This window comes from Myotis nattereri, assembly GCF_964212035.1.
Source record: "Myotis nattereri genome assembly, chromosome: 2".
Taxonomy (NCBI): Eukaryota; Metazoa; Chordata; class Mammalia; order Chiroptera; family Vespertilionidae; genus Myotis; species Myotis nattereri.
The window spans coordinates 165,915,065-165,941,362 of record NC_138076.1 but is presented as its reverse complement, the minus strand read 5'-3'; the positions used below and the strand labels follow the sequence as shown (position 1 = coordinate 165,941,362).

The following is a 26,298-nucleotide window of genomic DNA, read 5'->3' as shown; positions in this document are numbered from 1 at the left end:
TAAGTCAAAAAATTAAATGCTCTTTTAATTTCTGATTAGACAGGGAATTGTTTTAAGTTCCTATTTCTTGCTACTCTATTCCAAACATTTATCTTTACTGACTGGTATATAGCTTCTATAGTAATTTTATACCTTCATTGTTAATCTTGATACCCAGTTACACATATAAGAAATTAAATCTCAGTTTTCTGGGCTATTAGAAAGTTTTATGTATCTGTTTTTTGTTTTTGTTCATCAATTTATGTTGTTCATTATATTCCATAAATGAGTGAGGTCATGTAATATTTATCTTTCTCTGACTGGCTTATTTTACTTAGCATTTTCACACTCTTTAAAGCAATCTATTTCAAACCTTTGAACCCATGTAGTACATTTTACATCACAGTCCAGTACATATACTATATACTCACACATAACAAATGCTACACAGATTAATTCTAAATGCTTACAACAAACTCATTTCTTTTAGTCTAAACTGATTCACAGCCTATTAAAGAGTTGTAACCTACAGTTTGACAAACACTGCTGTAAAATTTGGTAAGGAATTTATATTTTGTTTGAGGTTCTAAGAATTTTTAATGATGTTTGTATCTAATAAGTATTTCTTGGTAACCTCTCATGTGGTTTTTGCTAACTACTTGACTGAATAAAGGCAGATCTTAATTTTGATATAAAATATGTTGCTGGAAATGTTTAAAAATTAAATATAGCAAGTTCAATAATAGACTTACTACTTGGGAGTAGAGGATTTTCATTCTCAGAAGGCTAAAAAATAATTTTGTGAAATCTGAGTGGTTTGTGCAGACATCATTTCTTAAAATGATCCAATCTTGTGCGTAATTCTTGGTTTAAGCACTTTAAAATATATATTTTAGAGAGGAGAGGAGAAGGAGAGAGAGAAACATTAATGATGAGAGAGAATCATTGATGGGCTGCCTCCTGCACGCCCACTACTGGGGGATCAAGTTCGCCATCTGGAATCAAACCCGGGACTCTTCAGTCCTCAAGCCTACGCTCTATCCATTGAGCCAAACCAGCTCGGCAAGCCACTTCTTAGACTGTAATTTTAAGAAGAGTTTCTTCACATATTAAAACTTAACTGCATTTCCCCAAGTAGGGAATAAATAATGTGGTATTTGTGTATGGAGAAATTGCCTTATTAGTTATGTGCTGCATGCTCCTTGAAGGCTTTTTTTCCCCCCAACCACAACACAGTGGCAAATCGCAAAGCAGGTACTCTGAATATTTTTGTTCAAAGAATAATATTTGACAGTGTTCTTTGTATAATCTTAAAATATTTTATTGTAACTTTAATCTTTAATTCTACAACTTAATTTCTTTGGGATAATAACCTCTGCTAATTTATTCAGTTGGATGTAGAAATGAATAGCTTACTTTTAATGGCATTACTATCTCTACTTGTCACTTTTGAATGAAATCTTTTTTAAAATTTCAGCCTCTCCCATGGTACAAGTTGATGAGAAGGGTGAGAAAGTGAGACCAAGTCATAAGCGTTGTATCGTGATTCTTAGAGAGATTCCTGAGACAACACCGGTAGAGGTAAATTATTAAGCATTGTTAACGCTGAGTTCTCTTTACCTTTTAAATTGGAGGAGTTAAAATAAGCAGAATGTGTCCGTGTCCTCATCAGTTTCTGTGAATAGGATAAACACTAACTTGTTTTGTAAACTTCGAAGAATGGTGCAGAGGGAGGAAGAAGAGATGATTGTATGTTCTTAGAAGGGGAGACTGAAACTTGCAATCTATTGATTTGACTGAATGGCAATTAAAATATAAATGTGCTTTTGGAAACTTGAGATTTATCTGAAAGAAATGAAGAAGAAAAATATGAATAAGGATTAATGGGTCAGGACTAACCCTTCTGGTTAGCAAAATACAGAGCAAAGTTGCAGCAGCCAGCTGGTGTGGCTCAGTGGTTGAGCATTGACCTATGAGCTACGATGGTTCGATTCCCAGTCAGGGCATATACCCGGGTTGCAGGCTCGATCCCCAGTGTGTAGCATGCAAGAGGCAGCTGATCGATGAGTCTCTCTCATCGTTGATGTTTCTGTCTGTCTCTCTTCCTCTCAGAAAACAATAAAAAAATATTTATACATTAAAGCAAAGCTTCAGTTATGAAGATAATATAGTACAGGTACAAAAATAAAATAATACTTGAATGAAACAGTATAATCCAAAAATAGGCTCTTTTATACAATAAAGTATGTATAATAGCATTTACTTGATAATTAGGTTCTTCCAAGTATTGTGCAATATACTTCAGTTATTTAAAGCCTCAGGTTTTATTATCTGTTATACAGACAAAGTTAACTGAGCTTTAGGATGGTTAAATAAGTTAGCTAAGGACGCTTGGGCTGTTTAAATAACAGAATCTGGATTTGAACTTGATCTCTCTGATTTTTTTTTTTTAATATATCTTATTGATTTTTTACAGAGAGGAAGGGAGAGAGATAGTTAGAAACATCGATGAGCGAGAAATATCGATCAGCTGCCTCCCGCACATCTCCTACTGGGGATGTGCCCGCAACCCAGGTACATGCCCTTGACCGGAATCGAACCTGGGACCTTTCAGTCTGCAGGCCGATGCTCTGTCCACTGAGCCAAACCGGTTTCGGCGATCTCTCTGATTTTGAAGCCTGTGTTTCTTAACCACTAAGCCATAGAGCTTCACACTGAGTTGTCATGTTAAGGCATGGTAAATTAGAGAAGAGGAGAATTAATTAATAACTGATACATGGCAATTGACTAACGATTTTTAAAATGGTTAAACTTTTGCCACCTAACATATTTGTTCATCTTTTTGTTCAGAGTTCATTTAGTATTATATCTCCAGAATGCAGTGAGAGAAATTGGAAAAGAAACTCTCACGAGATCTTTGATTTAAAATTATGAACTTTGTCAAAAGTAACAAATTGAAAGGAAGATTGCAGAATAGGAAGAATATTTGCAATATTAAGAAACAGTATATACACAAACCTGAATTCTAGAGCCAAACTGCCTCAATTTGAATTCTAGCCTTTTTACTTGCCAGTTCTATGACCTTGGATAAGTTACTTGACCTCTTTTGCCTCTACTTTCTCATCTGTTAAATGGGATAATAGTAACAAGTAATTCATAAAATTTTTGTGAGAATTAAGTTACTCTATAAAGACCAGTAGCAAGCATATAAAAGCACTCTTAAGGTTAAATATTATTTTTTAAAATATATATTTTTATTGATTTCAGAGAGGAAGGGTGAGAGAGAGAAAGAGAAACATTAATGATGAGAGAGAATCATTGATTGCCTGCCTCCTGCACACCCCTACTGGGAATTGAACCGTGACTTTCTGGTTCATAGGGACCATGCTCAACCCCTGAGCCATGCCAGCCAGGCCCATTATTATCACTAGAGCTCACACACATGGAAAACAGTAAATAGAAGGAACGAGGCAGCAACATACTGTTCATTTAAAAAAAAAAAAGTATGTCCAGCTGGTGTGACTCAGTGGTTGAGCATCGTCATATGAACCAGGAGGTCAGGGCACATGTCTGGGTTGTGGGCTCCATCCCAAGTGTGGGGCGTGCAGGAGGCAGCTGATCAATGATTTTCTCTCATTGTTGATCTCTCTCTCTCTCTCTCTCTCTCTCTCTCCCTCCCTCCCTCCCTCCCTCCCTCCCTCCCTCCCTCCCTCCCTCCCTCCCTCTCCCTCTCCCTCTCCCTCTCTTTCTCCCTCTGCCTAATTCTCTGAAATCAATATAAATACATTAAAAAGAAAAAGAGTAAAGCAAGTACAGATGACTAAAATAGCCAGAGAATGTTGACCTAGGCCCTAAAAACTAAAATTCAGATTAAAATGAGATTTGGGCCCTGCCAGTGTTGTTCAGTGATTGAGCACCAACCTATGAGCCAGGAAGTTCTGGATCCATTCATACTGATATTTCACCATGACAAAGAATGTCTCTCTGGCAACAAAGGGGAGAATGCTTTTGTTTTTAGGGAAATCGAAGATAGCACAACTTTAAAACATTAAGAGGCCATCAAGAGTGCTAATGTTGCTACGGGTGTGAAAATGCTCACAAAACAATAATCACAGGCAAATTGAATAGGTAGAAAAATAGTTGATTTGGATATAGGAATAGCAGTGATACATGAAAAATGACTTTAAGGTTAGTAGAGGGTAGTTTGATAGATTTAAGAAGTGTTTATAGATTAAACAGTATATTAGACGTACTATATATAAGGAAGTTTAACACAATCACTGGAACAGATTAATTCAATTTACATGATTTCTAATGTGAAAAAAGGATTTCAGTTTTTTAACAAATTGCTTCTCGAACAGCCTCCCTGAGTGAATTAAAGAACTGAGGTTCCACTGTACTTAGCACCTAGAAAATGTTAAGGGAGGACATACATTTCCTTTCTTTCCTTTTTTTATTTTTTATTTTTTATTATGACACAATGAGAGATTTTTCTGGAAGGAAAATTGAGCTTGCCACTAGGAGTGAAATACTTCAGTTTTGATTATAAAGTAGGGCTCCATCCCTAAATTATATACACTATTTATGCTATAACTGTACATGTTTTTGTTTCAGAATATAATCTGCTCTCAATAGAAAAATGGCAGAAGCCATAAACAGTTAATAAGTAAAGAAATAGAAAGGACCAAAAGTCATGAGGAGAAGAAATAACCTATTATTGATGTTTTTTAGAATTAACTAAAGTTTTGGGGTTTTTTTTAGGAAGTGAAAGCTTTGTTCAAGAATGAAAATTGCCCCAAGGTGATAAGTTGTGAGTTTGCACATAATAGCAATTGGTATATCACGTTCCAGTCAGACACGGATGCACAACAGGTGAGAATAAAACTTTTCTCCTAATTTCAGTACTAGTGATAAAAGAAGTGGTATATTTTAATTGAGAAAATGTGTGCTTACAGCACTGTCGAGCAACTTCTTCACCTTTTTGTTTTTGCTTATTAATGGTTTTATTTTTTATCATCTGCCTAAAGACTTTTCAGTTTTAATTTGAGAAATTTATATCAAAAAAATTTAACATGGGAGTTTGGAAATCATATATTAGTAGTTAGTATTTCTACTATATAGCAGGCCTAGAATAAATATATAACTTTCTGATTCTTGAAATTTTGATACTGTGATTTTACTCTTAATGTTATGTCCTACTTAAAGAAAAGTAATATTCCTTTGAAACAGAAACATGTCTAATAGCATTTTAAAACCACTTACTGGTTTTTGTTTGTTGATGTTTTCAGTTTGAGGGTTTTGTGTGTGTGTGTGTGTGTGTGTTTTCTGTTAATCCTCACCCAAGGATATTTTTCTATTGTTTTGTGTGTGTTTTTAGAGAGAGTGGAAGGGAGGGGGAGGGACAGAGAGAGAAATATCGATGTGAGAGAGACACATCAATTAGTTGCTTCCTGCAAATGCTCTGATGGGGCTGCGATAGAGCCTGCCACTGAGGTACTGGCGCTTGACGAATCAAACCCAAGACCCTTCAGTCCACAGGCCAATGCTCTGTCCACTGAGCCAAATCCGCCAGGGCTGGTTTTGTTTGTTTGTTTGTTTTTAATTTTTACCTTGGAAGGCTGTATGATCGAACCATTTAAAAAATATGTAGCCCAGCCAGCATGGTTGAGCGTCGACCTGTGAACCTGGAGGTCAAGGTTTGATTCCCAGTCCAGGCACATTGCGGGCTTGGTCCCTAGTTGGGGGTGTGCAGGAAGCAGCCGATCAATGATTCTCTTCATCATTGATGTTTCTATCTCTCTCCTTCTCTCTTCCTCTCTGAAATCAATAAAAATATATTGGGGGGAAAAAAGATTAGTGACATTTTGGGTCTGTTTGGAATTTTGTGCATTTATCTCCAATAATCCATAGTAGCTTATCTACAGTAAATGGTGAACTATAGCTGAGATCTTAAATTTTTTTCTTTTTCATTCCATATCACCTGCATAATGGAATCACCTTCATAATTCTTTTATTGTTTAGTTTAGAAGTAGTTGCTAATACCAAACTCTGGATAGAATAAAGATGGCTTTAATGAAATGCTTGAATGCTAATAAAAGTTCCTTTCTGTTTTGTTAACAGGCTTTTAAATATTTGAGAGAAGAAGTTAAAACATTTCAGGGCAAGCCAATTATGGTAAGAAACATTTGTAAGTAAGACTAGCATCTGCCGGGGTCCAACCCCAGCGGGTCCAGGGTTCCCCAAAGGTGTGGACGGAGTCGGCGAAGAAGGAATGACACGGAGGCAGCGTTCAGTTGATCATCATAGCCGGGTTCTCTTGTCAGGGTCTCCTGCCAAGTTCTGGTCTGGATCTCCAGCGAAGTTCTGGCTAGTATCTCCAGCCAGGTTCTGTGTCCATGTTCTCTTGCTAGGTTCTCCAGCCAGGTTCTCCAGATTCTCCAGCCAGGTTCTGTAGCCATGTTCCCTCGCTAGGTTCTCCAGCCAGGTTCTGTCCAGGTTCTCGAGCCAAGTTCAGTCACCAGGTTCTAGTCAGGTTCTCTTGCCAATTTCTGTAGTCAGGTTCAGTCCAGGATCTTTTGCCATGTTCTCTCCAGCGAAGTTCTTCTGTCTGTAGGTTCTGTGTAGGTGCTGTCTTCTTTCTGTCTCCTAAGTTCTGTGTCTTGCTGTCTTATTACATCTGTATTTATACCAGTTGATTTTAATCCTGTCAATCTCTATTACAAAGGTTAGGGCATTTCTTATCTCCATTCCAGGGAGTAAAGATTATGTAGCTTAAGCATGATTGTTCATAGTTAAAGTGATTAATTACCCGCCTGGCACTTAGTTGAGGGGTTTTATTCCCTCCCTAACTTCAGGGAAAAATTCCTACCTGGGGAAACAACCTTTCTAGGAGAGGCATCCCCTCCCTGACTTCAGGGAAAAATTCCTACCTGGGGAAACAACCTTTCTCGGAGAGGTGACCTTGGTTAAAACACACAGCGCTAAGGGGAGCAAACATATTAAGAACAGTATGCTATATATGCCAGGTCCCTTGAAACAGCAAGGATGGACCAGCTCCCGGCAAGCATCTAACAAGAAAGATTTTTGTTGTTTGTCTATTTGAGAATTTTAAAAACACAAATGGATAATATTTTCTAAAACTCATAATGATTTCCAAGAAATTTCTGACTTATGTAACGTGCTAATTCAGAAAATTAGTTGATGGGACATCAAAATACTTTCTATACAGCAATTTCTTTCTAAAGCATAACTTCAAAGAGTATGAAGTTTTAGTTAGATGCTAACTAACAACATGTAAGGTAATCCCAGATCTCAAAATGAGTAGAAATAATTTTTTAGTAACAAAGTGGAAAACATTTGTAATGCTTTCATCCTCATCTCAATTCACTACATCATTACATTAACATTCAACCATTTAGAAAACCTGGGAATTGACACTTGCTTACTTTCTTTACATGTCTGATCTATCCTCAGGTTACATGAAATCTGCCTTCAAAACTTCTTTCAATCATTATTGCCATTGTTGACTCAAATAATTAGAGTAGCCTTTTAACTGTGAGACCTTCAGCATTTCCCCCTTACAGTTCATTCTCCACATTACTACCAGAGTTACTATCTAAATTGGAATCCTGAACACTCACTCACTTTAACATGCTCCTCTTTCTTTATGTAATACAGAGTGAGGCAAGAGTAGATTTAGACTTGATCTTATGGAACATAATACAATAATATATTATTTATTATTGTATTATTATTATACAAAAATAACCAGTTTCACACACTCACAACTGTAAATCTACTTTGCCCCACCCTGTATACTATTTTTAAGTGCAACACATTATTCTTATTGAGCTCTTACTGTGTATCAGTTTCTGTTCTAATCACCATTATATGTAGAGTCATTTAATTCTTAAGAGAACCTAATAAGGTAGGTACTTGTTTTCTTTCTCTCTTTTTTAATCCTCACCTGAAGATATGCTTATAGACTTGAGAGAGAGAGAGAGAGAGAGAGAGAGAGAGAGAGAGAGAGAGAGAGAGAGAGAGACACATCAATTGGAGAAACATGGATTGCCTCTCATATGCACGTGCCCCAACCAGGGGTCAAACCACAATGTTTCTGGTGTATGGAACAATTGCTCCAACCAGCCATGTTTTCTCTCTTTTACTGGTAAGGAAAGTGAGGCATGAGAGTTACCTGCCAAGTTTCACACAACTAGTAAGTAGAAGAACCAGGATGAGAGGAGCTTAAATTTATTAATAGATTATATGTCAGACACTATTCTAAGAACTTGACGTATTTAAATCTCATTATTGCTGTGTGGTAGGTGGTGGTATTACTTTTCCTATTACAGATGAAGCTCTCTGCCAGTTGTCATCTTATTTCCTCTGCCTCTAAGCCTGTTCCCACTATTATCTCCTTTTCCTGATTGAGGCTATAAAACTATTCTCCTAGGTCTTCTAATAGCTTTTAAGTTTTATATATTGGACGTAGGACTTAGAAACATCTGGAATTAATTTGATATAGTATAAGATGGGTCTAATTTATTTTTTTCTCTCAAAAAAATGGAAAGTCAGTAGTGTCAACAGTTACCTGGGGGACAATTGACAGTTTTACTCTACATCAGCGGTTCTCAACCTGTGGGTCGCGACCCCTTTGGTAGTCGAACAACCCTCACAAGGGTTGCCTAAGACCATCCTGCATATCAGATATTTACATTACGATTCATAACAGTAGCAACATTACAGTTATGAAGTAGCAACGAAAATAATTTTATGGTTGGGCCACAACATGAGGAACTGTATTTAAAGGGCCAGAAGGTTGAGAACCACTGCTCTACATTATTCAACATTATAACTTTTTAATGAGAATATTTCTCTGTTAATTCAGGCCTATTGTGTTTTTTAATTAGTTCCTTAAAATAATTTTTGTTGCTTTCCCCCCCCTCTGTTGTGTCTTAGTGATTAAAAAAACAACAACACATTATTATATGTAGAAACCTTGCCTAACTCCTTTATTATATCTAGTGGTTTGTTGGCTCTTTGTATTATCTGTCTGAGAGATCATATCATCTATAAATAATTACTATTTTGATCCTTACTCTCATTTCTTATAGCTTATTACTTTTCCTGAGATTTCAGGTGTAGTAGAAAATGTATACATATTTCATTATAAAAAATTTTTCTTCTTTGCCATTTGGTTTTTATTTATGGTTCTTTTGATTAGTTATCACATAGTGTTCTTGCTAGGAGATTTACACATTCACATTAATTTTTTATATCGTTCATTAAAATCGACCTAGCACCCAGAAAGACAGGTGCAGGAGCCAGAAGTCCTATATTACAGCCCTTGATGCTGTTTTCAGCTTTAAGCTCTTTTTTATTTTTTTTAATTTATTTTTTTATTTTTATTTTTTACTTTTTATTTTTAATTTTTATTTATTTTTTATTTATTTTTTAAGCTCTTTGATCTTGGGAGTGTTAAGTTACTTCTGAGGTTTTGGTTTATTTCTTTGAAATGTGCATGCTTTTCATTTCTGAAGTCCTGTGATTCAAAAGCAGTGATCTTAGAGTACAAAGAGACAAAGTGAATGTTTGTCCATCTATATCTGCATATGTTGATAATTTCATTAGGAGACAGTGCTTCATCTCATTTCAATTGGCCTTTGTAACTAGGAATATTAAATTTTATCTGGGTTTCATATAGATGATATCTATGTCAATAGAAAATATTTCTGTTGTATATTTTATTATTTCACAATTTTAAGCTTAAGAAATGGGAATGTACAATACAGTAGGTCCTTGGGTTACGTAGGAGATCTGTTCCTATGGCATGACATAACGTGATTTTCGCCATAAGTCGGAACCCACCTATGTCACTCACATGGAGCACATACACAGCAGTAATGAAGTGAAACAGTAAAAAAAACTTAAAAGAAAGATAACAATTTCTGACCTTTACTTGTGGTAAATAAATAATAAAAAACATAAAGCACATATGTATATACATCAAAATGATGGAACTTTTTTCTTTTTATAAATAAATGGGAGATGGCAACATAACCACGAAACGACGTATGTTGAGTCCATCGTAACCCGAGGACTGTCTGTAGACACTTATCTGCTTCTTACACATAATAGAGCTTCAGCATCTCTTTATTCACTATTGTTTTGAGTATATACACAACTTTGTTCATGTACATCATGATTTATCCATTTTTCTCCATGTATAAACATTAAGTTGTTTATTTGTTATAAATAACTAGAGGCTCGGTGCACGAATTCATGCACCAGTGGGGTCCCTTGACCTGGCCTGTGGGATCAGGCTAAAACTGGCTTTCCGACATTCCCTGAGGGGTCCCGGATTGCTAGAGGGCACAGGCCAGGCCAAGGGACCCCACCAATGCACGATTGGAGAAAGGGAGGGACACGGGAGGTTGGCCAGCCAGGGAGGGATCGTGGAAGGGTGTGTCTAGCCCGTCTCGCTCAGTCCCTATCTGCCGGACCCCAGCAGCAAGCTACCTACAGGTCCGAGTGTCTGTCCCCTGGTGGTCAGTGCACGTCATAGTGAGTGGTTGAGTGGCCTTAGCATATCATTAGCATATTATGCTTTGATTGGTTGAATGGATGACCAGACACTTAGCATATTAGGCTTTTATTATAATAGGATAATATTGCAGTGAAAAATATTTTGAAGTGTTTTATTGTAAAATATACATACATGCAATTTACCATTTTTAAGTGTGTAACTCAATAGCATTTAATACATTCACATTGTAGTGCGACCATCACCAATATTTATTTCTAGACATTTTGCATCACCCAAAACAGAAAATCTATACGAGTTAGGCAGTAATGTCCCATTTTCCCTGCCCCTAGTAACCTCTAATCTATAGTCTCTGTCTTTATGAATTTGCCAATCTATATATATATAAAAGCTTAAGTGACCTTTATGACTGAACAACCTTTATGGCACTCAACACAGGAGCTTGCTCCCTGGTGGTCAGTGTGCTCCCACTGCCAACTTCCTGCGGTCAGCCAACCTCCCATGGTCCCTCCTCCCAGCCCCCATCGGCTTCCATCTGGACTGGGTGAGACGGCCCTGATTGCTGGCCAGGCCAAGGCACTCCACCCATGCACGAATTTGTGCACCAGGCCTCTTGTTTTAGATGACTGCATATAAGTGCAGTCATGCAATATTTATCCTTTCATGTCTGGCTTATTTCACTTAGCATAATGTTTTCAAGGTTCATCCATGTTGTAGCATATATCAGAACTTCATTACTTTTTATGGGTTCTTAACTCTCTTTGGCTAGTATGAATAATGCTATACAACTATCAGTTATTTAAGGTATTTACCTAGACATTACTGGCAAATATAATACCATGGTTAACATTTTGAGAAGCATGAAACTGTTTTTGCACAGCAGCTCCACCAGTTTACATTCCCAGCAATGTAATATGATTCAAGTTTTTCCACATCTTATCAACATTTGTTATTTTCTGCTTTCTTCATAAAAGTCATTATAGTTTGGGGTTTCATTTTCCTAATGACTAATGATGTTCAGTCTTTATGTTTTTTTTGCCATTTGTGTATCTTTTTTGAAAATTGGGTTGTTTGTTTTGAGTTGTAGTAGTTCTTTATATATTTTAGATATTAGTCCCTTATCAGATACATGATTTGCAAATATTTTCTCCCATTGTGTGAGTTAATCTTTTCCTTCTTTTTAAAAAATATATTTTTACTGATTTTAGAGAGGATAATGTCCTATGTACACTTGAGAAAAATGAATATTCTAGAGTTTGAAGTAGTATTTTTTAGGTCCAATTGGTTTATAGTGTTGAAGTTCTCTATTTATTGCTCTTCTGTTGATTATTCATTATTGAAAGTGGGTTAATGAAGTCTCTATTGTAGAACTGTATTCTTTCAGTTCTGGCATTGTTTGCTTTATGTATGTAAGGACTCTGTTGGTAGATGTATGTATGTTTACAATTGTTTTCTCTTTTTGCTTAATTGAACCTTTTATCAATATATAATGTCCTTTGTCTTTTGGAACCTTTTTTGACCTAGTATATTTTGCCTGATAATAATAAAGCCATCTTAGCTGTATTTTGGTTACTATTTGCTTGCATTTTGTTGCTTTCAATGTCTCTGAATCTAAAATGAATCTATGATAGACAGCACATAGATGGATTCTTTTTTAAAATTCAACCTGTCAGTCTCTGCCTTTAGTAGAGTTTAAGCTGTTTACATATCAAGTAATTACTAATCAGGAAAGATAATTCTGCTAACTAGGTATTTGTTTTCTAGGCGTTTCCATCCTCAGTTCCTTAGTTAACTGCCTGTTTTGTTTTTTTTTTCATTGAATTGAACTTTTATAGTGTACCAATTTTGTTTTTCACCTTACCTATACTGTATAATTTTAAGTTTAAAAAAATTTTTTTTTAGTGGTTCTCTTGGGGCAGTGGTTCTCAACCTTCCTAATGCCGTGACCCTTTAATACAGTTCTTCATGTTGTGGTGACCCCCAACCATAAAATTATTTTCATTGCTACTTCATAACTGTAATTTTGCTACTGTTATGAATCGTAATGTAAATATCTGATAGGCAGGATGTATTTTCATTGTTCGCGACCCACAGGTTGAGAACCGCTGTGGGGGGTTACAGTTAACATCGTAAATTTATAACAATGTCAATTGAATAGTGTACAGATACTCTGCTCTTGTACGTCTTTGTCTCTTCCCCTTTATATTTTTTACTTTCACAGATTACATCTTTGTATATTTGTGCCCATTGATATCAGTTTATATTGTTTTATTTCCATTTTAAATCATATGAGGAAAAAAGAGGACTTACATAACAAATACAGTAACTTTTATTTGTCTTTACCTAAGTGATTATCCTTAGTAATGTTCCTTATTTCTTATGGCTTTGAGTTACTGTCTAGCTTCATTTCATCTGAATAAGTCTCATTAGCATTTCTTGTAAGGTATGCTTACTGATTCCTTTTTAGCATTTTATTTGTATATCTTTTTCCTAATTACTGTTAGGTTTGTCCATAGTTTTCATTAGCTCATTGAGCACATTTAAAATTTAACATCTCTGGCCCTAACCGGTTTGGCTCAGTGGATAGAGCATTGGCCTGCGGACTGAAGGGTCCCAGGTTTGATTCCCGTCAAGGGCATGTACCTTGGTTGCGGGCACATCCCCGGTAGGGGGCGTGCAGGAGGCAGCTGGTCGATGTTTCTCTCTCATCGATGTTTCTAACTCTCTATCCCTCTCCCTTCCTCTCTATAAAAAAAAAAAAATTAATAAAATATATATTTTAAAATTTAACATCTCTGACCAGTAATGCCAATGTCTGGACTTCCTCAGGATAATTTTTATAACTTTTCCCCCCCCCCGTGAATCACTGTAGTTTTTTCTTTCTTTGTATGTTTTGTAATTTTTTGTTGAAAACTGGATATTCTAAGTATTTATAAGATGTTAACTCTGGAAATCTGATTCTTCTACTCCTCAGATATTACTGATGTTTTGCTTATTAAAGGCCTGTGACTTTTCCAAACTGTTTTTGCAAAGTGTGTATTCCTTGTTGTGGTCACTGAAATTTCTATTCCATTATCTCTCTACATTCAGCCTGAGATCTGACAAAGATTTCCATAAATGTCTGGCTCCAAATAGGGTAATGGTGGTGGTGAAGGGTTCTGTCTCTTAGGGTTTTTTGAATTTATTGGGGTGACATTGGTTAATAAAATTATATAGGTTTCATGAAGTAAAATTCTGTAATCCATCATCAGTATATTGTATTGTGTGTTTACCACCCCAGGCCAAGTTTCCTAACATCTCCATTTATCCCTCCTTTACCCTTTTCTACCTCCCCCACTTCCCCTTTCCCTCTGGAAATCACCAGTTTTCTGTGTTTATTGCTCAGTCCCTTTACCTTTTACTAGTCCACCCAGCCTCAACCCCTCTCTTCTGACAGCTGTCAGTCTGTTCTCTGTCACTGAGTCTGGTTTATTCATTAGATTCCACATATAAATGAAATGAAATCACAATAGTATTTGTCTTTCTCTGACTGGCCTTATTTTATTTAGTGTAATGGTCTCCAGGTCCATCCATGCTCTTGCAAAGTGTGAGATTTCCTTATTTTAGGCCGATTAAAGTTTTAGGTGTCACCTGGGAATCTGCTGCTTCAGAGAGGGTCATAATTGAGGCAGACATCAGCACAGATCCCTCAGGTAGCCACCAGACTAACCACAACACACCCAGCATATTTGACAAAGTCCTCACACAACCTGCCTTAGCACCAGGCAGCCACTCCCAGAACACAGGCCACTGAGGAATGGAAGTGGTAGCTATGGTTTGTTGTTGGTTTTTGTTTTTTTCCCCCCACTTAGGTAAGATCAGCCGCCTCTCCCTTTATTAAGCACTCCACTAGTTGTCATAAGTGTCCAAGCACTCTTTCTTCCTCAAATATTGATTCACTGGGAGCTAGTCTGCCATTTTTCCACTATTCAATTTTTTGTTTATTCATGCAAATACAGTCATGCACCACTTAACAAGGATAAAAAAGAAAAAAAGAACCAGTCAAAAATGAAGACTGCAGGAACTGAAATGAAGAATGCATTACATGGAATCTCATTGTAGTTTTGATTTGCATTTCACTAATGACTAGTGAAATTGAGGATCTGTTCTTGTGCTTATTGGCCATTCACATATTCTCTTTGGAGAAATGTCTATTCAAATCCTTTGTCCATCTTTGAATTGGCTAGCTACTGTATATTCTTGAGTGTAGTTTAACATGATTCTCTGTCCCCTGTATTGGTAGCTAGATCTAGAGGCTTCAATAGAATTGGATTTGATTTTGGAGCAGTGGAGAGAGATAGAGCATAAGCATATAAAATATTTGTTATGTCTCTCAGGCTAGCTGCTACTGCTCTTTGGGGAACTCTATTCATTAAGGGTTGAAGAGGTACTATTTCTGTGTTAATCTGTTTTCTGTTTATTAGCTGAAACACTTCTATAAAGAGAAGCTTGCCCTCATCTTCATTGCCCTGAGGTACATCTCATTGACATAATGCATGATAAATGCTTGGTTCTAGCTTTTATTACCTGTTTTTGAAAATAATGCATTGATTCTCTGGCAACTTTCAAAAATGACCATTCAGATTTTTTTTTTTTAAGATTTAAACATATTTGGTGTGCTTATTGTCCTCTGAATTTACTTATGAGTTCTCTTGTTATGACCCTTATAATTTTCATTAGCTTGTTTGCTCTCTAGTGCAACAAGGTAGATGAGGCTTTTGTATTTTTTGTGTCAAGACTTGGGGTCAGCCAACTCTCTGGAGTCCCTGTGTTACTTTTATGGGGAAATGATATTTTGTATTCACTGGCTTTGCATAAGGAGTTATTATGACTAAATACATGTTTTGTCTTGTGTTTTTGTTGTTGTTTGTTTTTTAAGACAAAATACATGATTTTTTTAAAGATAGTCTTTATTTTATTTTATTTTTTAATATATTTTTATTGATTTCAGAAAGGAAGGGAGAGGGAGAAATAGAAACATCAATGGTGAGAGCGAGTCCTTGATTGGCTGCCTCCTACACAGCCCCTACTGGGGATCAAAAGTGCAACCCGAGCATGTGCCCTGACCGGGAATCAAACTGTAACCTCCTGGTTCATAAGGCAACGCTCAACCACTGAGCCACACCAGCTGGACTCCATCATGATTTTATACTGATGCTTCCGCTTTGAATTCAGGTGACATAGTTTTTACATCTTCAGTCTCACATTTGTTTCTCCTTTTTCCCATGTGAAAATCAAACCTCAGTGACTCCAATATAATATTGATTTGATGAATCCCATAGTCACATACAAAGTATCAGAATACAATACCAGTAGCAATATAATTCTGAGATATTAAGAAAAATTCCATACTTTGCCTTTTGGGTTATTCGTAAGGAACTTCCATAACAGTTGATTTTTTTAAAAATTGATTTTTAGAGAGGGAAAGGGAGAGGGACAGAGAGAGAAGCATCAGTATGAGAGTGAAACATCAATCCGCTGCCTCCTGCATGTCCCCTATCAGGGATTAAGCTCTCAACCAATTGAGCCAAACTGGCCAGGGCACAGTTGATTTTTATTTTGGTTCAAAGCCACTTAGGATTTCTTTGTTATATTATTAATAAATGCACATTTTGGCCCATTTGCTTTTAACTTTTACACATTGATTTTTTTTAAATTTGATTTTCAGTATGTGCATTGTTTAAAAGCAAAATATTTTCAATAAATATTCACACATATACAAGGTGTCCCAAAAAATATGTATGCACACTTTGAATAATTATAAAGACAGTATTGCCTGGCTAGTGTGGCTCAATGGTTGAGTGTCTACCTATAAACCAGGAGGTCACTGTTCGATTCCTGGTCAGGACGTATGTCTGGGTTGCGGGCTTGATTCCTAGTAGAGGGTATGCAGGAGGCAGCCGATTAATGATTCTTTCTCATCATTGATGTTTCTCTCTCTCCCTTCCTCTCTGAAATCAATAAAAAAATATATATTTTAAAAGACTGTTTATGAAAATACATTTTATTTTCAAAATGTAATATAATCTAGACATAGTGTGTGTATACATTTTTGGGACACCCTGTATATGTGTATGTAAGTATGTCTTCATATTTCCATCTGACTTAGCGAGAGAAGAGCTTGTGATACAGCCTTGCCTTTTTTTCTTTAATCTGTATATTCTAGGAGTCACTTCATAATAGTATTTAGAGCAATTACTCAGTTCTTTTTATATCTGCAGGTTACTTACTCAGTTGTGTGTATGTATCCTGATGTATTCAGCCATCGATGGAATGTTGGGTTGGTTTGTGTGTGGTGAGGAGAGTCTGTCCTCCACCCCTGACCCTACATTACAAATAGTGTCAGGGAATAGCTGTGTGCATCCTTAAAAAAAAAACAAACTATTTTGGCCCTGGCTGGGTAGTTTAGTTGTTTAGAGCATTATCCTAAACAAGGATGTGGGTTCGATTCCAGTCAGGGCACATATAAGAATCAACCAATGAATGCTTAAATAAGTGTAACAACAAGTATGTCTCCCCCTCTCTCCCCCTCTCTCTCCCTCTTTCCGTCTCCCCCTCTCCCCCTTTCTCCCTCTCTCCTTCTCCATTCCTTTCTCTCTCTAAAAATCAGTAAGTAAAGAAATAAAATAAAAGACTGTTTTGGTCAGTGTATATTTGGGAAAGATTTCTAGAATTGGGATTGATGTTCATAAGAGTTGTGCTATTTTGCATGCCCATCTTAATGTATCAGATTATCTGTTTTAGACTTTGATGATTGTATAATTGAGAAATTTAATTCAACTTTAATTGCATTTCTCTTAGCAAGGTTTAGTATCTTTTTCATATGTTTAAGAGTCATTTGCCTTTTATTTTCTGTGAACTCTTTATTTTTCTAACTCATTTTTAGGTAGGATTGTTGGCTTTTAAATCTATTTTTAGAATTTATGTATTTGGAATATTAACAGTTTCACTGTTTGGACTTCTGTGTATTTGCCATACATAAGTTTCAATTAATTAAATCTGTCATTTTCCTTTGCCTAATTCTACAATAGGCAGAAATAATGTAGTCGTGTAAAATAAGTTAAAAATTTTAATTAAATATATTTGTAAAAATATACACTTAATCCTTTGTAATTATGTGTTCCTCTTTCTTCTAGGCAAGGATAAAAGCCATCAATACGTTTTTTGCTAAGAATGGTTTTCGATTAATGGATTCTAGTATGTATAGTCAGCCCATTCAAACTCAAGCACAGTATGCCTCACCAGTCTTTATGCAGCCTGTGTATAGTCCTCACCAGCAGTACTCCATCTATAGTATTGTGCCTCAGTCTTGGTCTCCAAATCCTGCACCTTACTTTGAAACACCACTGGTGAGAATCTTTACAGAATAATAAAATGTTTTCACTCAAGCTGAAATTTGAAGAAATCTGCTAGAGTGGGAGTTCATGTTTTGTTTTGTTGATTGTTTATTTTCTGTTTTTTAAGTAATGATGAGGATATATAATATCCCATCGCAAATGTATGCATATGACTAAATGTTTCTATAATTTTATTCTTTAGATTTTGCTGTGTGAATTAAAGTTAGAGATTGGATAAATCCATTGTTTTAAATTGCTTTTAGTTTTGTGAAACTAACTCAAAGAAAAGTGTTCTTTATGAAGTAATGGACCAGTGATTTCTTGTTCTGTAATGTACTGCAAAAGTGAAAATGTAAAATGTTTAAAATTATTTTGAGCTAGAAGAAATTGATGCTAGGTTAAGTCGTCAGAAATTTCTTATGACCTTCACATCAGATGCTGCCTTTACCATTAACTGTTTTTAAACATTAAAATTTTCTTTTAGGCTCCGTTTCCAAATAGTAGTTTTGTGAATGGCTTTAGTTCACCAGGATCTTATAAAACAACTGCTGCTGCTGCTGCTGCTGCTGTGAATATGGGTCGACCATTCCAAAAAAATCGGTAAGATAAAAATCATGGCTGGAATTTATTGTAAGCAGTTCTCAGTAGTTCTTACAGAGTCACTGTGTTCATTGCAGTGCTTATTTGCAGATTCAGTGGAAAGGAATTTTTTTGTTTTGCACAAAATATATGAGTGATTTAATCTAGAATTTATAAACACGCTTTGACCTCATGTTGATAATGAGATAAAAGGACTTGGGGCTGAGATGGTACATGCTGATTTTTTTTTAAAATAAAGGGAACAGGAAATGTTCTATGGCAGCAACACAAAGTCCAGTGTGTAAGTGCTTTTAGTGTTAAAGAGGCAACATAAAGTCCAGTGTGTAAGTGCCTTTAGTGTGTTAAAGAGGTAACACAAAGTGGTTCCCCCACTGCCCCAAGCACCGACCTAATCCCATATCCCTGTTATTTCGACATTATTGACTATATTCTTCTTGCTGCAATCTGCATATCTGTGAAAGCAATTTTAAAATATATATTGTTATTTTTTTATCACTATTTATTCCCCCTATACCCTCTTACCTCCACCCACACTGCCCCCCCCCCCCGCGCGCTTTTTAAAAAAAATTGATTTGAGAGAGAGAGAGAGAAAAACATTGATGTGAGAGAGAGAGACATCAATTGGTTGCCTTTCATACACACCCCAACTGGGGATGAAACCCACAGTCTGGGTATGTGCCCTGACTGGGAATCAAACCCACCACCTCTAGGTGTACCTGACAATGTTCCAATTAACTGAGCCACCCCATCCAGAGCTAAAGTAACTTTTTTTTTTTTCTAAAGTAACTTTTAACTAATAACTAAAAGTACTGCCCAGCCCATGTGGTTCAGTGTTGAGCATCAACCGAGGAACCAAGAGATCACGGTTCAATTCCTGGTCAGGTCACACGCTCAGGTTGCGGGCTCTATCCCCAGTGCATGAGGCAGCCAATTGATGATTCACTCATTGATGTTTCTATCTCTCTATCCCTCTTCCTTCTTCTGTCTCTAAAAACCAATAAAAACATAAAAGTACTGATGTTTGCAGATGCTTGATTTAAAAATACATTGTTTTCATGGTGTTCCTTTATTGTTACTTGTCTTTGTTTGCTGTGCTTTCTTGGTGAAAGGGGTAAGATTATAATAATAAAGCCAAAAATGACAGTCAAATCATCTTGGCTTTAATGGAGGTGTACTTATGGTATTGAAAATACAGGGCAGATTTATTATAATTTTGTTACTCGAAACCATTTGTGTATAATTCTTTTCCATATGTTTGACCAATGCAGGGTGCTGTTAATTTTTAATTACAGAAATAGCACATGAATACTTTCTTATATAAATGCAAATATTACAGTAAAGTGTTTTGACACTCCCCCCACCCCAGCCAAATCTTTGTTTCTTTATTTCTAAGAAGTGACCACTGCCAGACCTTTATTTATATCAGTCAAGGAGAAAGTAATGCTATAGGGCCCTCATGCAGTTTATTATATTGTATTGGCCTTATAACAGCCCAGTGATGATCACTAGACCTACTTAGAGAAAATAGGACTAACTTTCAGAAGTCGGGGCATTTTTCTACCTTTCATACTTTATCTTTCTGTCACTATACTTCTTCCTTTCTATCTTTTATCACTTATTTCTTTCTTTTGCCCAGATTGAGATTGTTAGTCCTTCTCAGTGAAGGGTAAGATTATGAGATCTGAGGGCTGTTTAAACCTAACTTGTCCATTAGGCCTCTTGAAATGCAATGAGAAAATTAAAGTGAAAGTTTTTGAACAGGTAATATAAATAGCGTAGCTACTTAATGGGGTCATTTTCAGATATGATGGATAATATAAATATATTGAAAATTACTTGTTAGTTGACATTATATTATTTTATTTTTCATTTTAAATATATTTTATTGATTTTCCACAGAGAGGAAGGGAGAGAGAGAGAGATAGAGAGTTAGAAACATCGATGAGAGAGAAACATCGATCAGCCGCCTTCTGCACATCTCCTACTGGGAATGTGCCCGCAACCAAGGTACATGCCCTTGACCGGAATCGAACCTGGGACCTTTCAGTCCACAAGCCGACGCTCTATCCACTTAGCCAAACAGGTTTCGGTGACATTATATTATTTTAATTGCGACTAAAAACCTACTTTGTGACAGAAAGTATCTGGAAAAGTATCATCTTATATTAAACTCAGCCCAACTCTGTTGCCTGAGTTTTATCTTTAACCTAATTTTTTATGTTCCTTAAAGAGTAAAGTAGGATAGCTGGAAATGCGGTTGTAATTAATGTATGAGGTTTTAAATCCCTATTCAGAGAGCCAGGAGTTGACATTGTGTTATTAATATTATGAATTTGTAATTATGAAAATAGACTGGAAAAAAATGGAGCATATAAACTGCAAGCAAGGGGCTAAATATAAGTCTTATACTCTCTTGTTTAATCTATAGAGCCAACAGTGGATAGAGTGTTGGCCTGTGGACTGAAAGGTCCCAGGTTCGATTCCAGTAAAGGGCACATGCCCAGGTTGTGGGCTCCATTCCCAGTAGGGGCCGTGCAGGAGACTGCCCATCAATAATTCTCTCATCATTGGTGTTTCTATCTGTCTCTCTCTCCTTTCTTCTCTGAAATCAATAAAAACATATTTTTAAAAAATCTATAGAGCCAAGATCCTCAGTTGCTTGGACTTAACTTTAGATGTTTTAACTATTGATTAAACTGCATCTTCTCTCCTTTACCATAGCTTCATCTGCTTATAAATTGTATGAGTTGCGTGCCTATGCACATGATCCAAGATAAAAGTTACTTTTGTTAGAAGTAGCTTTCTTTGTTTTGTCTTGTTTTTACCAGATTTCATACCTTAATTCATGAAGTCATGTCAGGCTATTAGTTGTATTATATCTTCCTAGTTATATTTTATGTCCCACGTATGGATCATTGAAAAACAAATTTCATTTGGCAAGGGATACTTAGTAAGAAGGTGGGATTTTAATATATTCCTTCATTTTATTTTTTTTAAATGTCATTCCCTTAAAGAGCCTTTTTATACTTTTTTTCTGATTTTCCCTTATGAAAAAAAATTTCTTTTAAGCTTTATTGATTTTTTTTTTTTTTGAGAGAGAGAGAGAGAGAGAGAGAGAGAGAGAGAGAGAGAGAGAAGATGTGAGAGAGGGAGAAAGACATAACAATATGAGAGCATCATATCAGTTGGCCGCCTCTTGCATGCCCCTCCTGGGGATCGAGCCCACAACCTGAGCATGTGCACTGACCGTGACTCGAACCAGCAACCTTTTAAAAAATTATTGATTTTAGAGAGAGGAAGGGAGAGGAGAGAGAAACATTGATTGCCTGCCTTCTGCATACCCTCTACTGGGAAGGATCAAACCTTACAACCCAGGCATGCACCCAACTTGGAATCAAACCAGCAGCTTCCTGGTACATGGGACAACACTCAAACAACTGAGCCATACCAGTTAGGGCTCTCCCTATGAAAATTTAATACTGGAGATTATGTATGTATGTCTGTACTTTATACATAAAATTAATAAGAAATTAATAAGGTAGAGGCTTGACACAGATTCATTAATAAGCTTAAAGCCTGGCTGATTTACATGTGTCAAGACTGCAGCTTATGTTAAAGAAAGAAGCTAAAATCGTAGTTTTAGCCTGAGTATCTCAAAGAACTTTGGATTTTCCCCCAAATGTCTTTTAACAACTTTTTAATGTAAAAGTTCTTTGCCTGTTAAAAATAATATATCTAGGACATAAAAGGGTTTACATTTTTATAAAACAATTTTATGTTTAACTTAATTAATGGAAAACAGGAAACAGCAAAAAACAGTTTTTAACTTGGCCTATTAAGAGTTTCTACCATTAAGAAGAAAGATGTTCTGTCTGTCTTGATTTATCCTCTCATATATATGATCATTATTTCTCATAGCGTGAAGCCTCATTTTAGGGCATCAAGTGGTTCAGAACACTCAACAGAGGGATCTGTGTCATTGGGGGATGGACCAGTAAACAGATCTGGTTCAAGAAACTTTCCAACTGAACGGCATAACCCTATAGTAACAGGACATCAGGAGCAAAGCTACCTTCCAAAGGAGACTCCAACTTTGCCGATTGAACAGAATGGGGATTATGGTAGGGGCAGGTAAGTGAATATGGTAATAAATCTGGAAGGAAATAAGGTATATGAAACTCCTTTTATCATAATGTATTTGGAAACCATGATCTAGTGTTAAGTAAATACATTTTTACATAATAGTTTTTCATAATTATTAAGAAATTTTGAGTGTTTATATAGAATGTAACTGAGTCGGATTTATGAAAGTTATTCTGAAGTTCACAAAGAATGGTTTAGGAAGATAAAATCCCATCTGCATTATAGTTTTAATTTCCCACAACTATCTGATTGATTGATTGATTTTAGAGAGGAATGGAGCGAGACATTTGCTGATCCACTTATTTATGCATTCATTGGTTGCTTCCTGTATGTGCCCTCATGGGATTGAACCCCCAACCTTGGCATATCAGAGCAGTGCTGTAAAACCAACTTAGCTACCCGGCCAGAGCTAATTTCTTACAACTTCTAAACTAAGGGAATGTGGTTATATATAACCTAACTTGCCTGAAGAAAACACAACTGAACCCTAATCTGCTCCTGGTGTGGAGAGAGTGCTTCTAATAAAAATATGCATAGCTTACTTCGTGGTGGTGGTGGTGGTGATCGTAGTTGAAGTTTTTGGTAGATTTGCTCAGGATCCCTTCAGAAGAATACATATTTATCCTATATAATAAAAGCCTAATACACTAAGTGTCCAGTCGTCCGGTCAGCCATTTAACCAATCAAAGCATAATATGCTAAGGCTTCTTAACCACTCACTATGACGTGCACTGACCACCAGGGGGCAGACTCTCTGACTGGTAGGTTAGCTTGCTGCTGGGGTCTGGCTGATCTGGACGGACCGAGACCGGCTGGACATGCCTAGGAGCCCTCCTGGGGTCCCTCCCCAGCTGGCCAACCTCCCTGGTCCTGATTATGTACTGGTGGGGTCCCTCGACCTGGCCTGTGCCCTCTCACAATCCAGGCTGAGGGACACAACACCCCCCATCCCCACCCCTGCTGAGTGCATGAATTTCGTGCACCGGGCCTCTAGTCTTTTAATAATAATGGAAATTTAGATGTATAGATACTTAAAATAGAAATACACTCATTTTTTATGAAATGTATAAATTTGAAGAAACTTATGAGTTCTCCCTCCCACCACCCTTTTTTTGTTTTGTTAAAAGGAGAACTCTTTTCAGAGGTCGAAGACGACGAGAAGATGACAGAATCCCAGTAAGTATTTTTTTACTTTTAATTACTGCTGTTAATTTTTCTTTTCTTTTGTGATTTACTATGGCATTGACTTGTGATCTACCTTGACTTTTAGGTTTCTACTTGATTGATTTTTTAAAAAAAATATATTACTGATTTCAGAGAGGAAGGGAGAGGGAGAGAGAGACAGAAAGAAACATCAGTGATGAGAGAGAACCATTGATTGGCTGCCTCCTGCACGTCCCCCCTTGGGGATTGAGCCCATAATCCGGACATGTGCCTTTGACCAGAATCAAACCTGGGACCCTTCAGTTCGCAGGCTGACGCTCTATCTACTGAGCCAAACCAGCTAGGGCAGTGGTCGGCAAACTGCGGCTTGTGAGCCACATGCAGCTCTTTGGCCCCTTGAGTGTGGCTCTTCCACAAAATACCAACTTCTGCATATGGGCCACGAAGTTTCAATCGCACTGTACGCACATGTGCGCCTGCACGTGGTATTTTGTGGAAGAGCCACACTCAAGGGGCCAAAGAGCCGTATGTGGCTTGCGAGCCGCAGTTTGCCGACCACTGGGTTAGGGCTACTTGATGATAGTATTCAGCCTAAGGTATGCAGCCTGTGCTTGACCCTGAAATATACACCATTATCACGCTCCCTCCACCCTTAAAATGCACATATATTAAGGATTTGACCTGTGTTTCTCACTTTCTTAAAAAATTACTTGAGTATCTAATATTTTCACATGGTTTAAAAATAAAAAATATGAAAATATTCTATGAAAAGATTAACTCTTACTTTACTAACAGACATTTAAGCAGTTTGAATCTTGTGATTGTATATAAGTGCTATTACAAACAGTGCAATGATAACCTCATAAAATTATTGTTTCCTATGTATGCAGTATCTGAAGGAGAACCTCTAGAAGTGGGATTTCTGGGTCACAATTTAATAAGTTGCTGCTAAGTAGTTTTTTATAGAGGTTGTGCTGATTTTCATTCCTGTTTATCCATCGTCTTAGAGAGGATATGATTTTATTTTATTTTTTTAAAGAATAGTTTATTAATCACTAGAGAGAAGGGAGAGAGAAACATTGATGTGAGAGTACAACATTGATCAGCTTGCCTCCTGCATGCCCCCCACCAGGGATTGAGCCCACAACTCAGGCATGTGCTCTGACCAGGAATCGAACTGTTAACCTTTTTGGTGCATAGGACGACGCTCAACCAACAGCCACACCAGTCAGGGCAGGATATGATTTTTTGCCAATCTGATAAAGCATATCATTAATTTTTAAAGCTCTGTTGGATGGTGTTAGAAACTGTTATACTGTTTATTAATTGTTTGGAGTCAATTTTCTACCTGCTGTTAATTCTTATATCCACTAATCTTATAAAATCGCTTAAAGAAAAATGTTTATAGCTAAGGCCTAACGTTCTTATTTGAATCTTAATGCCTCAGATTATTCATATTTTGATTTTTTTGTGTGTGTTTGTTCATAGTGACTACTTACCATTTCTTAACTGGGCCCAAAAAGTGTTGAGGAATGAAAATGATGTAGGAAGATATAGAGGTCTCAAGAAAACTCTGTCTAGAATTTACAGATATATCATAAATGTTTAATATAATGCTTATTTTACATGTATAAGTAGTGAATTGTATACATATATAAGTAGTATACATATAGCTTACTGTTGGTTATACATATAAGTTACACATACACCACATTTATTAAGTATTAAAAGCATACACATTTTCAAAGAAGAAAATGTATTGCGTTATAACAAAGAGTAGTCCTTAGGGCAAACTATGAACCCTTCAAAACAGTGTTGTTTTTTCCATTTATAGCTTTCTATACTATGGGCAGCCATGAGATTTTAGGCAACAACTTTTTAAAGGTATCATTGAAGCAGTAACATCCTCAAGTGGCCCTGAACAGTTGAGGAGAGGAGAAATTAGGTTTGAGGTCTGTTTAACATGTTAAAAAATGTCTGGATTGAGGACTGAAGGTTGAGATGAAGAAAAAGGAGACAGGCATGTTTTCCAGTAGGAAGGGCAGGAGTGAGGTGCCCTTGTGCAGGAGGGCGATGTTAGCTAGAGATAAAATTTAGGATTTGTAAACTTACTCATAGTAACTGAAGTCATATGAGTAGATGAGGCCATGGCAGGGGACTCTTCTGTATAGTGAGTGATTTTTTTAAAAAGGGTCAAAAATGGAACCTTGGGGAACATAGTGGCTTTGGGTTGAAAAATGAGATTGTTCATCATGTTGTTTGAAGTATCCAAGTAAAGTCTGAGTGGCAATGGCTGATAGGCTGGCAAATGGATATCTGGGTTTCAGGTGAAGGTCTGGGCTGAAAATAAAGTGTACAACTCAATAATTTTTGGTATGTTTTCAGAGTTGTGCAGCCAAAAGTTACCAAAAAGTGGAAAATTGTTTTAAGGATTGTTTGCATGTAGATAATAGTTAAAGTCATGAATGAAGGGTATCATCACACAGGGAAAGT

General features: G+C 36.6%; 1 protein-coding gene across 4 annotated transcripts in view; it reads left to right on the top strand.

The window, feature by feature from the left end:
- Window positions 1–26,298, top strand: part of LARP4 (La ribonucleoprotein 4) — a 74,774-nt gene that overhangs the window by 31,974 nt on the left and 16,502 nt on the right. For all 4 annotated transcript variants that reach the window (XM_081082639.1, XM_081082640.1, XM_081082641.1 and 1 more), the window contains 7 exons: window positions 1,457–1,560; window positions 4,741–4,851; window positions 6,100–6,153; window positions 17,698–17,910; window positions 18,383–18,498; window positions 22,417–22,629; window positions 23,769–23,817. In XM_081082639.1, the coding sequence (XP_080938765.1) occupies window positions 1,457–1,560; window positions 4,741–4,851; window positions 6,100–6,153; window positions 17,698–17,910; window positions 18,383–18,498; window positions 22,417–22,629; window positions 23,769–23,817 (860 nt within the window). The remainder of the gene's footprint in view (window positions 1–1,456; window positions 1,561–4,740; window positions 4,852–6,099; window positions 6,154–17,697; window positions 17,911–18,382; window positions 18,499–22,416; window positions 22,630–23,768; window positions 23,818–26,298) is intronic.